Source organism: Daucus carota, chromosome 6, assembly GCF_001625215.2.
Source record: "Daucus carota subsp. sativus chromosome 6, DH1 v3.0, whole genome shotgun sequence".
NCBI lineage: Eukaryota > Viridiplantae > Streptophyta > Magnoliopsida > Apiales > Apiaceae > Daucus > Daucus carota.
In genome coordinates, this window is record NC_030386.2 from 39,200,868 (window position 1) to 39,216,908 (window position 16,041).

At 36.1% G+C, this 16,041-nt stretch overlaps 3 protein-coding genes across 4 annotated transcripts; all 3 read right to left on the minus strand.

Moving 5' to 3' along the window:
* Window positions 1-123: 123 nt before the first annotated feature.
* LOC108227518 (probable glucan 1,3-alpha-glucosidase) lies at window positions 124-5,746 on the minus strand. The gene is made up of 6 exons (XM_017402705.2): window positions 3,991-5,746; window positions 2,277-2,550; window positions 2,055-2,190; window positions 1,271-1,481; window positions 940-1,146; window positions 124-657 (listed from the first exon to the last, which is right to left on the minus strand). The coding sequence occupies exons 1-6, from the start codon at window positions 5,581-5,583 to the stop codon at window positions 289-291; spliced, it is 2,790 nt and encodes a 929-aa protein (XP_017258194.1). The 5' UTR covers window positions 5,584-5,746; the 3' UTR covers window positions 124-288.
* Window positions 5,747-6,521: 775 nt separating this feature from the next.
* Window positions 6,522-10,735, minus strand: LOC108224763 (uncharacterized). Its single transcript, XM_017399485.2, has 10 exons — window positions 10,190-10,735; window positions 9,400-9,497; window positions 9,276-9,321; window positions 9,048-9,130; window positions 8,867-8,931; window positions 8,406-8,467; window positions 7,842-7,901; window positions 7,466-7,498; window positions 6,899-6,964; window positions 6,522-6,809 (listed from the first exon to the last, which is right to left on the minus strand). Exons 1-10 carry the CDS (start codon window positions 10,622-10,624, stop codon window positions 6,765-6,767), a joined length of 993 nt encoding a protein of 330 aa, XP_017254974.1. The 5' UTR covers window positions 10,625-10,735; the 3' UTR covers window positions 6,522-6,764.
* A 789-nt stretch (window positions 10,736-11,524) lies between these two features.
* Window positions 11,525-15,996, minus strand: LOC108227942 (uncharacterized). Of its 2 annotated transcripts, XM_017403346.2 has the most exons (7): window positions 15,864-15,996; window positions 15,691-15,776; window positions 15,304-15,436; window positions 15,103-15,206; window positions 13,181-13,352; window positions 12,856-12,996; window positions 11,525-12,740 (listed from the first exon to the last, which is right to left on the minus strand). In XM_017403346.2, exons 2-7 carry the CDS (start codon window positions 15,738-15,740, stop codon window positions 11,724-11,726), a joined length of 1,617 nt encoding a protein of 538 aa, XP_017258835.1. In that variant the 5' UTR covers window positions 15,741-15,776; window positions 15,864-15,996; the 3' UTR covers window positions 11,525-11,723. The 2 variants fall into 2 exon arrangements, with proteins under 2 accessions (XP_017258835.1, XP_063935526.1); XM_064079456.1 differs by lacking the exon at window positions 15,864-15,996 and having other exon boundaries at window positions 15,691-15,856.
* Window positions 15,997-16,041: the final 45 nt, after the last annotated feature.

Below are 16,041 nucleotides of genomic sequence, written 5' to 3' on the forward strand. Positions count from 1 at the left end.
ACCTGACAATTTGGATGATCGGATCAGTACCATAACTTTAGACTGTTAAGATTTTTTAAGTTCTCACTATTTCTCAAGCACATTCTAAACCCAAGAAAAAGTTAAAGCAATAAATAAACAGAATTTTGCTGAAAGAGGCTTTGTAACTTCGAAATCTTCTAAAGTTAACAGTTACAATTATAGGATAGCGGATGTTCTGAGGACAGGTCTAAAGTTTGCCAAGGAAATTAATCATTTCGATGGCGTCGTAAATTAAATAGCCTCTTTGCACTCGGTATTACTCAACAATTACAAAATCCTTATAGTCCAATCATCTGTGATCCGTACACCGGGCTTGCGGATCGTTGGTACAGCCGGGGTCCGTCCTGGTCGAAGCATCAGAGGGCCGTCTTCTACATCAGCCTTCTGATTCGAAGGTTCAACGAGCGCTCCTTTATGTGCAGGTGAGTGTCCAAGAAGTATAATCCTCTCAACAGTACAGTCTGTGACAAATTGACTTTTTCCGGTTGCAGCAGGTGCTAGGTTTATAGATGTGAGCTTTCCATTAGAGAATACAAAACGGCGATGGATATAAGATCCTTGCTGGAATGCAAAGCTCTTGCCATCGTCAACATAAAGCTCACCTTCAGCTTCACGGGAGCTATTAAGAGCTATCACCTAAGGATTGGAAAAATACATAATAGTAAACTTACGAAGACATAAGTTATCATCTCGGCAATGTAGCTCAATATAACATGAATATATTTCAAAAAAAGCAAATGTACTTTTTAATAGTATAATTGTGCAACATAATGCAACTACTTGTCTTCCAAGAAGTTGGACGAGTGTATTTCTTTCAAAGAATCACGTCGCCACTCAACATCAGAAGTTGATTCAAACTATATAACACATATTATTATTAAATAAAGGGAAAAAGACACTCGAAAATTAGATACGTACCAGAGTATAGGGGTCATTTTCCATTTGTTTGGAACTTCTACGGAAACGATCTTTCCTTGGAATGATAGTTCCAGCCCGCTGAAAAGCAGGAATAGCCTCTTCTGATACATCTAACTTGTGAGTAACACCTCCCGTATATGCAGTTCCAGTTCTCATATCATACCATGATTGTTCTCCCGGTAAATATACTGATACTTGTTTAGCACCCTGCTTGATAATATGATGCATTCAGTTTGCTGCAAACTAGGTTTTGAGAAAAGATAATCCAGAAAACTATCACAAAAAGGATCCCAAGTGTCTCAGAATGCAAGTTAAGATATTGAGAAATCACCTCAGTATAGATTCCTTGGACTAAAATACTATTCCCAACCATGAAAGCTTCATCAGTGCCAAAGGTACCTTCATCAGAAGGAAATTCCATCCAAAGAGGCCGAACTACAGGGGTTCCACTCACATTTGCTTCTCGGAACAATGTGTAAAAATAAGGAAGTAACATGTACCGAATATGTATGGCTTCTCTGATTAGCTCAGTCTTGCGCTCTCTGTAGTCATTGTGAACTAAAGGTATTAACAGCCTTTTAAAAATTTATACAATGTATCATACTGAACAGACACAGAAAGCTGTTTACAGATACAAAGCAAATAACTAATCAGTCAAGCAAGGTAATCCTTTCATTGCCCTACCAAGGGCAAGGAGATATACATTAAAAAAATTATCAGTTCTTTTTAAAAATGGGTGATGACTATGTTAAGATGAGAAAGAAATTTATGAAATTTATAATAAAGTGCTAATGATGACTGTATACAACTAGCCATCTCTGTATAATAAGAAGTGCATAATCTTAAAATACATCGACCACTATACAACATCACAGACATTAATAAGAGTACAAGTTTAAAGTGGCTTAACTTTGACAACAGCTTCTCTATAAAAGCTTTAGTGGCTTAATTTGTAAATGTTACAAATAAAGAATTAATATTTTTATTTCTTCTGTTTCAAGGTAAAGGAACCCTGGAGATCCTTTTGAGTTTATAAAGATTGTTTATGTTAGCATACCAGCAACATGCTTTGAGTAATAATATTTATTATAGCTAACATGTATAGAATGTCATACCCAAATAGCCAGGGTTCTCGTCTCTTGGTGTCATGATGTGCATGGCCCCTAAAAAAGGGATAGTAGGCACCTACTTGATACCAACGAAGTAATAACTCAGGCTCAGGATTTCCAAAAAAGCCACCAACATCAGCACCTGAAATATATTGATATATATATAGAGATCATGAGTTCAGATAACTAGCTTAAGTCTTCACCCCTGATAAAACAAAGTTTACTAACCAGAGAATGCAAGCCCAGTAAGACCAAGTGTCAAAACCATTGGAACCGACACCCTGAGCTGCTCCCATTCTGCTGTGTTGTCTCCTGTCCAAACTGCACCATACTTTTGGGTTCCCGGAAAAAATGCCCTTGACAAAACAAATGGCCTGTCATTTCCACTTTCTCGTTTCACAAGTCCCCCAGCAGTAGCCATATGGAAGTAGTATCCATAGGCATTATGCAATTCTCGGTGTTCAACATTTCCATAGTGTAAAGCATCTCTAGGCATTGATATCTGCTCACATTAAAGAATTCATATGTAAAAAGTAAGTAGACAAGAAGGGTCTGCACTGTTGCACAAAGATTGCCCCTGTTAACCCCCAGAAATATAAAAATTGTATACACATCTATATATTCTTCCGAATTAAGTTTACTATTCTTCCTTCAACCCTGTGATCTTTTGGACAAAAGTGAGAATAGATTATTTATATAATCCTATATCTTTCTTCCTCTGACAGTATCATCTGTTGAACAACTGTGCATGGTAAGCAATTAAACATTTACATCATCATATTCTTTCATCCCATTCCATCACACTGCTCAGGGAATTTGAATATTATGAAGAATGGATTTTACAAAGTACTGTGTTATCTTGTTTCTTTCCTACATCAAAACACTACTGCAATGACATGGCCTAAACACAGACCCATTTCTCCTAATTATTACTATCATTGCAAATACATATAATATTTGCGAGGGAACATCACAACTTGCCACATGAACATGTATAGGATACGTCTCACCTATATATAAAAGTTGAGGGCTATAATTGTGATAAATAGTTATGGTTCTTGACCAAGTAAATCTTGGGCGTGAAACCCTCTCCCACACGTTTTTACAAATGTTAAAAAGGAGAGGCCATTTTTTGAAGATGCAATCTTGTGTTTGCTAAACCTGATTGCCTACGGCAGGAGGCGATCATATGTCGTATTGATAAAAGTTAATTTGGCGCAATAAAAAGGAAGAAATACGAGCTGTGCATAAAATATATTTATTTTCTATATTCTTCAGGGGTAAAACACAATCATATATTGTTTGTGCATATAATATATATTCTACGTCATGTGCATAAAGCTGTCCTAAGTAATACGGAAATACTACTGAAAATTACATAAACAGTCTGCATTCATAAATAGCCAATATACATGACTTCATAATGTCACAAAGCTGCCCACTGCAACAAGCACAGATTGTAGGGGGCTAAATACAATTACTAAAAATACCTCATTAGTTACTTTCTAAAAGGAAATACACTGTGTGATCAACTAGTCATTTACATGTTAAAATGTGACAATCTTGACTTCGGAGACAATGAATGTTGTCATTTCAACATGTCGTTTCTCTCTTCACTGCTCTTAACATGAATGCCCTTGGTATACAGCACAGAGTTTATAAACAATACCACATGTATATACAATACTCTTACAGATTGCATCATCTTCACAACTTTGACAAAATTCACTAGATATATGTACTGTAGAAAAGGGGTTATTAAGTTGGTGGACAAGGGGGGCTGGGATTTGTACCAAAAATAAGCATGCAAAAAAGGTGATATATAAACTAAACATAGAATCAATTACCCTAGCAAGCTATACAATAATGCACAGACAACTGATGGCATTTTCATACTTAATGCAGATGGCACACACCCATATAATCAAAGAAAACAACATACCTCAGGACCATTAAACACAGAAGGTTCATTCATGTCGTTCCAGATGTACAGGGAAGGAGTTGAACCAACGTACTCCTGGTATGAGAACTTCTCACCCCACCACGACCTGATCTCCGGATTTACCATGTCAATGTAAGATGAGGAGCCAGGCCAGCACCAGCCATCATAATCATTACCATTTGCATCCTTAACATAATACCCCTTCTCGGTAGCTTCCTTATGAATGTGATAGGAATTATCCCTCTTTATGTGAGGATCAACAATGGTAACCATTTTCCTACCCTTAGCAGCCAATTTCTTCTGCATATCTTCTGGATTAGGAAAGAGCGCCCTATCCCATGTAAAGTACTTCTTTCCATCTGTGTGTTCAATATCAAGCCATAAGACGTCATAGGGGATATCATGTTCGTCAAACTTAGAATCCACATTCTGAACATCTTCCTCATCCCTATAATTCCATCTACACTGATGATAAGCTGTAGCAAAAAGCTGAGGCAATGCTGACGTTCCGGTCACACTAGTATACTGCCTAATAACATCTTTAGGTCCAGGACCCACAAAAAAGAACGCATCAACAACCCCTGCCTCACTCATCCAAAAAGTATCAATCCTACTCTGACCCGAAGGAAGCGTGATCGATGACTCTGCATCCCACCCATCCTTAAGCACGTCAATCTGCATTTCAGCAGCATTCAACCAAAAAAACCCAGAAGTCCCCCTACTTTTCCCATGCCCAAGCATAAACGGAATTGACCCATAAAGCCCAAACGGCGACTCATGTAAATACTCAAAAACATCCAAATTAAACAACCTATACGGCTCCGAATCATCCACACCAGGACCCCTAGTAGGCTTCAATGCAAGACTAGTAGCATGCTCCGGAATCCCATAAACAAAACTAACATCATAAAACGACACATCAAAACTAATCGACTGAGGCCCATACGGCCTCCTATCCGTGTGCCCTTTCCACCTCTCCTCCCAATCCTCCCCTTCTTTCTTCACCCTCAACTGCTCGAAATCAAACAACCCATGTGAATTCAAGGACATTACACTCTTCCCATCTTTCCCCCTCACCAAAACCTCAAAAGGGTCACTCCTCAACACAGCCTCATACTCCCCATTCAAATACACAACATTCAAACCCCCCTTATTCTCCACACTCTCCAACCACAGCTTCTTCTCCAAAAAACCCGATTCGATCACATCCGGAACCTCAAATCTCTTCTTGGGTGGATCCAAACTAGGATCCTCGTCAATCTTTAACCTCAATATCCCATCAGAATACACAGATAAGCTCAAAATCAAAGCTTTACTATGAATCTCCCCCTTTTCTTGATTTTCTTGATCTTCCTCTTGATTTTCTTGATTCTTGGGCACCAAAAAGGCCTTCAAATCCCCATCGCTGACTTCAACATGGGTTGCAATCAGATTACAAGACATGGGTTTTCGAGATCGAGCCCTTTTACAAAATGGGGTCTGATTACAATTCCTAAACTCATCTTTTTTCCAAGAAAACACAGTGGTCAAGTGAGGAGCTACAAGTAGAATTACAAGGAGGTATAGATACAAATTGTGTGTGTATTTCATCATGGTGTAATTTGAGGAGGTGTAATCATAATCAATTTAGCTGTTTTAGTTGAGACTTTTGAAGTCAAGAAGTAAAACCCTAGAAATATGGGAGAGAAATCTATGAACCAGTACTGGTAGGTTTGTTGTGTGTGAAGTAGCCAATAGTGTTGTCAGTTGTGAATATTGTGTGGTATCATTTAAATTTGGTTTTTTTTACAAGCATTTGATATGTAGTTTTTTTTGTTTCTTTTTTTGATATGTAAGTTTCCGAGTGAATGATATGAAATGTGATGATATTATTAAGAGTCCAGGGAATGAAAGGTTGAAAATATAATAAATAAAATAAGAATATAATTTTATGTGTTGAACATTATATGAAAAATGAGAGAGTGGGAACAAGATTATTTTTCATATTAGTTAGATTAGCGTTCTATTTTAAATTATTTGATTTTGAAATAAAAATGAAAATTATAAAAAAAAAATTCCGAACATAGTACAAGTTTTATTGTTACACATAATGACAAATCCGACAAGATCTGAAATCCGATTTAGGAAAAATATGAATTAAAATCTGGCTTTATATTTCTGGTATAATAAATTTCACCTGAAAATTTTGGCGAAGTTCACCGTGATCTAGCGTACCTTAATCCAATACAATCTTTTATATATATATATAATATTTAATATATAAATCTACATTACATAATTACATATGTTTGTGATATATTTACAAATTATTTAAACAAACTTATCCATTTATAATCATCTCATTAAATTATTGTTTATATTATTCTAAAATATTATAATAGAATATCATTTAGTTTATCTTAATATCGTGTCAAACACTCAAACCATATATTTTTGTATTGATAAGATCATTTTTGGATTGATCGAGCCATATTCTGGTTCAATTTTTCAACCTATTTTAGATTTGTGCTGACCCCAAAAACAAGATCGGGTAACCCAACAAGCCTACTATTGGTATTGATATACGTATTATTTGAACACATTACGGTTGACTTGCGATCATAACGCAAAGCATTGGAATTTCAGAGCGTCTCCTCCCCTACATCAAAAGTTCAAAACACTACGAAAGTCATTTATGTACAACATACAACTGAATGCCTAAACCTATTACTGGTGATGCTTCATGGCCGGCTTGGTAACAATTCGGCCATTTTGACTCTTTACAAGCAGGGTTGTTATCTTTCCCCGAACAATGACTCCAGCAGGGCAGCCTCTTCTTCCTGCAAAAGCAAGCACAGGAAGAAAGATATAATTAGGTAATAGTTAGTTTTCAATACAGCATGGTTTTCGCTGGGAAATGATTACTTACGACCAGGGCATTAAATTCAGTTTCCTCGTCTATGGCACTTATTGTAGCAGGGTCCTCCAAAAGCTCCTGATTACAGTCACAAACATGATCAACATACCGTTAAACTTAAATTATCATCTGATCAGTAGCAGAATGTTGCAGCAATAAGAGATTTAACAGTTGAGAAGAATGGGGATTACAAAAATTAAAATCTACACCACGTAAAATTCCTGGACACTGGTACTGTTACGGTACGGTAAGCGAATATGCTCCGTAAAGAGCAAGGCAAAATCTGCTCCGATAAGAGGCTGATGACATCTAATACTTACCTCTATAGTAAATAGCCTACAACACTCTTGAATCGAGACATGAGCAGAAATAGAAATTAAAAACCAAATAGGAAAACGGCAATGACAAACTTCTTTCGAATTGTAGATCTTACTAAATTACTAGCAGGTAGAAAAAAACTAACTGCAACCAATTTAAATACAGAATGGTGGCAAGATAAAGCAGCAACAATTTCAACAAAAACGAGTCATTTAATTGAGCAATAATAAAGGACTAAAAAAGTGGAATGGAGTTCCTTACATCATCAGCAATTTGCAGGCGCCCATCTTGATCCTGCATCCACATAAACAGAAAAGCTAAAACTAGTGATAACATAAAAGATAGCCTCTGATAAAGAGACGAAAACGTACAAAATTATAAACTGAGGCCTGTCTATTTGACATTAAACTGTCTTCTATTTTAGTTCACATGAGGATGACTTGTAAAATCACAAATTCACAATGAGTTTATTTGTGTAAAAAACTTGGACTGCAGAAGGGATTTTATTTCTGGACGGTACTATATTTTAAAGAGCCTATAACCAGAAAGTAGTCCAAGTATGTCATAGAATTGTGATCTACAATGGCGTATAATAAAAAACAGAATATGGGGTGCTAGGCAAGCTATTATAGTTTACCTTTGTGGCAACAAAAAGTAGTGGATCAGATGGTGTATAAATCATGTAATGAGAACCATCCTGCATAAGAAAATTTGATAGATCATAAATTAGGAGTAGAAAAAGAAAGTCAGCTCAAGATTGGCTATCCGTTTATCAGTATACAGATTCAACAAAAAGTTTTCATAATTTAACTTTTTAATATGTAATGCAGAACCGTTTCCGGAGAGAATTAATGCTTGATCAATAATTCAAAATAATCTTTGAGGTGTTGTTAAAGAAAAAAACAGCGGATAAATCAAAGTGACGTACTCTGAAGTGGCAACAAGGCTGCATAACGCAACTAAACCAGAACTTTCAAAATTTATTGAACAAGCACCAGAGGAAAGTTCATCACTTATGGACACAAATATGAAGCTATTATTATTTTAGGCACATTTTTCATCATGAGTATATTATCAATTGATGTTGGACGTCGTAATGACATGAGACAACTATGTCTGTTTACTTTGTGTAGTTGTCTTTCTCAGCCATTTTTTTTGGTACCCAATTTGACTCTTCATAAATAGGCCCATAAAAACTTACCAGATGAAAGAAAGTAATTTCAACGCCTTCATTAGGCAAACCATCTACATCTTCACCATCATCTGCATATGCCAAGACACCTTGATAAAAACTATATATGCATTCATATGAACATAGACTTAACAGTAAAAAATTAAATCAAGAATGACCCGAAAAACAATAAACATTAAGTGATATATAGAGGCAGATAATGGTGTATATGGATATAACATACTGTTAAATAAGAATTTCAATAATGGTCTTGAGCAGTAACTGTATATGAATAAACCAAATTTGATACGTGTAGCAGCTGACTGCTGACAGACTAGGGCACTTAAACATTATTATTTTATACCACTTAGTCCACAGCCAGACGCCTAGACTATTTACAAGTGTCTAGCACATAGCATTATATACCGTGTACGATTTGAATATGAAATTTCATTAATATGGTGAAAATGGTCAAAAATAAGGACAGATACCTGTGCCAAATTCAAATATGTTATCCTCTGCGTAACAGAATCCTCCTCTAGCCGTATAGCAAAACCTGATACAAGGAAAAACAAAGGAAGGAGATTTGTAACTAAAACTCTAAAAGATTTTAAATTGACATAAAAAAAGGTACGGTACCATTATCCAAGTACAAGTTAGTAGAAAGCATACCCACTGTGTATCAGGTGCATGTGTATCTTGGCAAGTGCATAGGCTGCCGTGGGAAGGAGAGCTTCGACTTCTTCATCACTGACCTAAAATGCAAATGAATGTAAATTAATAAAGTAAAAAGTGTTAACATAGTTTTGAAAAATAAATGAAGGAAGACATCAAGAAAATTAAAAATTAACTCTCAAACTCAATTTATAAGAACAAATTTAAAACGAAGCGAAAACATACAGCTGACCATCCCTCAAAATTTGTACTCTTCATTATCTGAACAGGCCTGTGGCAAAAATAATTAGCATTAGAACATAACTTGGGATAAATAAATTTTCTTACCGGTATTCGTATCAATACTTACATATCAACTGGGCAAAGAAGCAAACAGTCATCCCCTCTGGAGCTTCTAAACACTCTTCTGACTACACAATCTAGTGGGAAATTATTGGTGGAATCGACCTGTTCATGGTATTTTTCAAATTGTCATGCTTCATGAAATTAAAAACCACAAACAATTCCAAAGGATACTGTAAGAAGTGAACATTAGTAATTGATAAACGGAAAAGCTTTTTTTTTTTATACATATTAGCTTTGTGTAGTCGTCTTCAACTGTTAATAGGGAATTAGTCATATTCAGTTAGAAAATCTATTACTATTGTAGAATTCAGTACAATCACAAATATTCTAATTAACTTATCGACATCATTGCTCGCATTATTACGCTAATAATAACTTTCTAAAGTCACAACTTAATTCCTTATATTTATCAGAAATCATACATGAAATGCAGGGATTACAAAATTCACTAAAAAATCGTAAAAAATACATATCCCGGTTAGGCTCTCAGTACCTCCAAATCAATTATCAAAATTCATATACTTCCAGTTTGTTAGTTTCGTGTTCCTTATCTCACTTCAAATTTACCTCTACACACATCATCAAGCTAGCATAGCTCCAAATTACATAAACTAAACAAACATAACATGTAACAAGTAACTACTACTAAAGCCACACAATTCCCCAACTAACTATTTCCGTTTGTTAGTTCCGCATTCCCTATCGTATTAACACACATCTTCACATCAATATAAATTCAATTAAACTACATAACAAGCGAGCATTAGTAATCAGAGCAACTAATCAATTCTTACAATGGTGACAATTCGCTTATTCGAAACCATGAGCACTTTCCCTTGCTCATCCACCACAAATCCAGCCGGCGGCTTCGGCATCGACTGATAAGCCTCTCCCTCATCCTCCTCCTCATCATCCACATCTCCGTGTTCGACAACAAAATCACTAGCTCCAAAGCCTCTATACACATCACTATTCTTCTTATTCTTATAATTACCATTACCACTAGCCTTATTATTGTTATAATCAGGATTAGGCTTCTTTTTGCGCTTCTTATTGACGGGATTAGTGCTCTGCTTAGCGGCGCGGCAGGTGAATCGGAGAGAAGATACTGGTTTTCTAGGGTTTGGATTGTGAATTGAGAGTGAGAGTGGGGGTATAATTGGGATTAGTCTGTGTTTGAAGTGTGGGTAGAGTGAAATTGATGTGTTTGAAGATGAAGCGAACGCCATTTCTTATGATTATATCAAGCCGTTATAATAGTTGGAGCAGTGTGTGTGTAAGTGTGTGTGTTTTTTTTTTTCAGGGTTTGCTCGCTTTGGTTTGTTTATCGGGCCACTTGTTGACTACTGTCGGCTGACATGTATTTTCGTCAGTTTTTTATAGGCTTAAAAAAATTGATATTCGGTTTTGAAGTTCAAATATTATATATATCAAAAATGTTCCTAATATCACATTAAAATATTATATTATATAATATTAGGATTTGTAATAATAAAAAACTACATGAGTTGACGTTTATAATAAGTGTTATTTTTTGTGACTTCCAAGATGAAATTTTATAAAATAATATTTAAAAATATATTGTTAGCATGTTGTTTAAGGTATTATTATTGGAAATTGTGATAAATCGGTTAAAACCCCTATCATATTCACTTAACTTTTTTTTTTTTTTACGACTGAAGTATGATTTTACCACTGAGCCACTCTCAACCCATATATTCACTTAACTTATTATCATAAAAAGGTTGAATTTTCTTACATATTTAAATTATAGAAAACTGGTTTATACAAATTATTTTAAATGATTCAAAACTGCTTGTATAGAAAAGTCAAAAAGTATTATATATAAATAATTTCTTTTAACCAGTTAAAATATTTGCAAAATCAACGAGACAAAGATAATGAGAAATGAATAAATAGTAACAGAACTTTTATTTTTGATTAGTCCATTGTTAGTCGCAGACTCGCAATAGGTAGCAATATTACTGTGACTAGTGCTTTTTTAATAGCATAGGTGAACGAACAGCCTCAAGAAATTGAGAATCGTCCCTCGAGATAATTGTTGTTTGATTGCACTAACAACGTACTTGTGCTCACTGTCCTGAAGCATTCACCTTCAGATGGCGAAAGATGAAAGAACAATTCTCACTCTCGTTTTACATAACAAGTACGGTAACATGTTCGGATTGACAAAAACAAACTTGAATGTACATAATTGTAACAATCTATATGGCAGTATAAGGTAAACAAAACACCACGATACGACTTCACTCTAATTCGAGATGCAAGAATGAAGGTACATATATTAAACTCAGGTAGAAACTTAACTCAATGCTTCCCAGCAGAGTCGAATTTGTCATCAAATGAAGGCTCGCGAGATACAGAATTTGGCCCTCTGTTGAATAAGTTTGGGTAAGAGAGATATGACTCATCTTCTAGAGAATCCACTCGTTTGGGCTGGTGTGGAGGTGTATATTGACCAAGGTTAAGGTTCTCGGAAATGGAGGGATTAGAATTCAGCTCTGAGTTGTCATATTCCGGATATTTGGTTGTCTCTAACTCGGGGTGGTCACCAAGATGAAGACGAGAGTGTAGAGAATTTGAAATATCAGAATCCGTGAATGAGTTTTCATGATCAAGAGCCTGTTTCTTCCCTGTATCTGACACTGAAGAGCCTGAATGAAAAGGGTTGTCACCTGTAATTTGAGAGCCCCCAACATTCCTTTTGCTGACGATTTCATTAATTCTAAATTCAGCTAGGCTCGCAGCTGAGCGGGCAGCAGCTGCTGCATGCTCAGCGCTAGAAGCAGCAGCCTGGGCTGCAGCCAAAACATCTAGCAAATCCACATCATCAGTGCTGGTCCTCAAAACAGATGGAGGAGGGTTGATTTCTCTTTCTAAAGCGGTAGAAGATGATGGTGGGGGTAAAGATACAGAGGACGGTGGTGGGGGAGAGATGAACGGCAGAAACTGCTTATCTTCATCGACCAAAGTACTAGGAGGTTTGAAGTCCTCACTTTCTGGTTTATCTCTGAGCATTTCCTCAAGCTCTGCCTTTAAATCATGTGAATAAGATTCTTCATCGCCTGACGAGTTTGTTGATTCAGGATCAAGGCCAGACAAGGCAGAAGCTGGGAAAGGGAGCATCTCTGGGGCCGTCCCAGTCCCCTTACTTGGACGAAGTGATGCTGTTGGAACTTCAGGGAAATCAGATGTGTCAAAGCCAGCATCTGAGTCAGATGCGTAATGAGGGACTTGTTCCGAGCCAGTATCATCAACATCGTCATCTTTCTTTTCTTCTGGAAGGGGCACTTTGGTTTCACTGACAAATTGTGTTGGACCATTCTGCCAAAGGATAATAAACCTCGTAAAATATCTAATATGAAATAAAAGCACGAGAATAATTGTAATTTTCTCTTTCTGATTCCTATTTGGTGCAATCACAATAACAATTACCCACCAGCAGATCTTCATGCGGTTTCAACAATTCACTTTCAGAGGCAGTTGGATCCCAATCTAATTCATGTTCTTCTGCAATGTCCTTTAACAGCTTCAACTTGACATCAGGGGCAGGAGCACGGACAGAAAGCAATTCTATCAACTACAAAGCAAAAGCACAAGAAACATCATATAAGAACAATGCTAGCATGCCCTTTTGCTTTAGTCCACTACGTTAATATAGTTTGCATGCAAGTCAGATTTGTCTCGAGTGATTGTGTTACTTGTATGACATCCGACAGAAGAGAAAAAGAGACTAGCTAGTTCCATAGTTACAGATGCCAAACCTGTCGATTGACACCACATTCTGGCATCAGCTCTGTTGCAGCTACCACAAATTCTTTCCCATATTTTCCAGCAAAGAGCATTTGAACCTGAATCAACTCTGGCAAATCCGCACATCTTGGTGCAGCAAAACAGATGCTTGAAATTGCCTCTTTTAAATCAAGAGGGCATTCCCTAGATTGAGTACACAACAGCAAAAAAAAGAAGTCAATTTGCAGAAATGATGCCAATTCGTACACTACTTCAACAAGTACATACTAATTACAATCTCACTCGTATAATCAAACAAAACTGACAGTACTTAAAAATTAGCCAAGAAGACTACATAATAGTGACAAAACCATGACTGGTTTCGAAGCCATTACTTAGGAAAGAAGGAAGAAGAACATAATGCACAGCTAGAAAGCAGGATTCTTCCACTCACGCGCCGCACCGCGCATTCGATTCTTGGGGGTGCGGCTATTTTTGGGGAATCTTCTTAATTAATTAATCAAGTGAATAGTTACTTAATCACTTAACTACCTTATAATGCAACAATTAATTAATAGCAATTGCTAAGAATAATGAACTCATCTGGTTAATATGAATATTTAGTTAATACATACATTATACATTTTTAACGTGTTACTATTTGCCAAGCAGGGATTCTTCGACTCACGCGCCGCACCGCACATTCGATTCTTGGGGGTGCGGCCATTTTTGGGGAATCTTCTTAATTAATTAATCAAGTAAATAGTTACTTAATCACTTAACTATCTTATAATGCAACAATTGTATTATATCATTTACTAAGAATAATGAAATTATTTAGTTATTTATATGACTATTTAGTTAATATACACCCCCTGAGTCCCCATATTAGATTTGCCGAATTTCCATGTCCCCGTGCTACGAACCCCCGCACACGCACTTTGCTTCCTAGATACATGCACGTGGAAGGAAAAGTGAGTGCACCATTTGGTCGATAGTGTCAAGACGTAACCAAACAGTGGGTTACTATTTAATTAAAAAAATTCACAGGCATTGCATGACGTCATGGAAAAAATATTAAGAGAAGAAGCTGGATAGAGTTCAGAACACTTCAAGGGAAAAAATATATCTTCAGCCTTCAAATACTGGGGAACACAGCTTATGCATCTCAAAAATTTTCGATGCACTAATTGTCCATAATCATAATTTGTTGACCTACTACGTACATTACAGAAAACCCTAAGTTGTATCACAAGTTAATATATAATTTTATACAGACCTACTCGAAATTATATATGGTATTGCAAAGTCTGCTCCTCTATTGTTGAAACTGTCACTGATAAAAAAGTTGATATTTAACGTTGTCACACTTCACACGACAACGCTGTACAGACCGACAACGCTGTGCAGACTTGATACCACTTAACACGTCAGTTAAAATAAGAGAATAATAGGATTCATCTCATAAACCCTTTGGGACCATGAAACCATATAATATAATTAATATTTTTAGCGGCTATTCATTTATATCATTCAAACCTATTATTTTATCAGAATTAATGATTCACGTATATAATATGCTACAAAACTTCGACATGATAATGTCAATCTCTTTCCCCTTTCAGGTCAAAAAACTAGCATTTTCCATTCCCTAAGACCAAACACAACTAGCAAAGAGTAGATAATAAGACGAATTGATAATAACATCATCTGAAACCTAGGATGTAAAGCCAACAAACTAACTGTCTGTATAACCTCGATATTAATTTATTTCTTCAAGTTTTAACCTAAGCATATACACATCTGCAGTCTGCCTCACTGATGCTCTATCTCATTGTTATCAAAATTTCCTAAAATGGGATATTTTACTCAACCAAATAATAGCATGCCACTCACATATCATCAGATAACTATATATAAAACCCCGAAAACAAAAATTAAAGTCACAAGTAACCTCTGCGATTCAATAATAGGAAGACGAACACTGATAAGCTCACAAAACAGTTCAATGATCTCCTGCGCTGCCATCATTTTCTCCTCTCTTATAATATGCTCAACCTGAACATCATTTCAACACAGAACAATTACAATCATATCTAAACGATCACTCACACGTCAACAAAACACAGTTTTTCAAGTTAAAACCAGCTTCTACCCGAATCCGAGCAGTCGCTTCCTGTCCAGTCTCCAACAACTTAGCAATATCCCTCCGCATCTGCTTAAGCTGAATTTCTCTCCGATTCCTCAACAACTTAATCCGCGGAATCGTCAATTTAAGCAAGGTCTTACTACATAATCACCACAACAAACAAGTAAACTCAAGTCAGACTGATCCACTCATATCATTTCACATCAAATCATCGCAAACACTAAAACAACACAATCAAATTCTAAACAATACTTAACATCACACACTCAATAAATTCACAATTAAACTTCAATTAAGCTCAGGATCAGTTAATTACTTGATTCATCACATAAATAATCATTCACATACACATATAAACATTAATTAATCGACGATTCCGATGATTAAATTTACCATCTCGGAGCTTTAAAGCCTTTGTTGAAGAACGAATCGAGCATCGACATCTGTAAATCGCGCAGATCAAATCGCCGATACGATATCTGTGTTTAAAACGAGCGATAATTATTAATTGAAGGATAAAATTATAAATGTTTGATGTGTATAAGGTTATGTACAAAAGAGTGTACCTGCTCCTCTATGAAGCGGATTATACGCGTAAGTAAATTATGCGAACTCAGTTTTGTTTGCTTAACGCGGTAGGCATAGCCAGATTTTTAATGATGCATTTTTATATACTTTGACTGTTTGAGGAAAAAAAACAATAAACATGCGAATAAAAAAATAATGTACTGTCATGTACCGGAC

What these genes read in the sequence shown, in the direction of transcription:
- LOC108227518 (XM_017402705.2), bottom strand. Translation starts at nt 5,583, where the DNA reads ATGATGAAATACACACACAATTTGTATCTATACCTCCTTGTAATTCTA. An exon ending in TACTGGGCTTGCATTCTCTG is followed by an intron (nt 2,191 to 2,276) that starts GTTAGTAAACTT and finishes AATATATTTCAG; the next exon opens with GTGCTGATGTTGGTGGCTTT. An exon ending in CGAGAACCCTGGCTATTTGG is followed by an intron (nt 1,482 to 2,054) that starts GTATGACATTCT and finishes CAATGACTACAG; the next exon opens with AGAGCGCAAGACTGAGCTAA.
- LOC108224763 (XM_017399485.2), bottom strand. Translation starts at nt 10,624, where the DNA reads ATGGCGTTCGCTTCATCTTCAAACACATCAATTTCACTCTACCCACAC. An exon ending in CTTCTTTGCCCAGTTGATAT is followed by an intron (nt 9,322 to 9,399) that starts GTAAGTATTGAT and finishes TTTTTGCCACAG; the next exon opens with GCCTGTTCAGATAATGAAGA. An exon ending in ATGCACCTGATACACAGTGG is followed by an intron (nt 8,932 to 9,047) that starts GTATGCTTTCTA and finishes TCCTTGTATCAG; the next exon opens with GTTTTGCTATACGGCTAGAG.
- LOC108227942 (XM_017403346.2), bottom strand. Translation starts at nt 15,740, where the DNA reads ATGTCGATGCTCGATTCGTTCTTCAACAAAGGCTTTAAAGCTCCGAGA. An exon ending in CCTATTATTGAATCGCAGAG is followed by an intron (nt 13,353 to 15,102) that starts GTTACTTGTGAC and finishes TACTCAATCTAG; the next exon opens with GGAATGCCCTCTTGATTTAA. An exon ending in AATGTGGTGTCAATCGACAG is followed by an intron (nt 12,997 to 13,180) that starts GTTTGGCATCTG and finishes TTTGCTTTGTAG; the next exon opens with TTGATAGAATTGCTTTCTGT.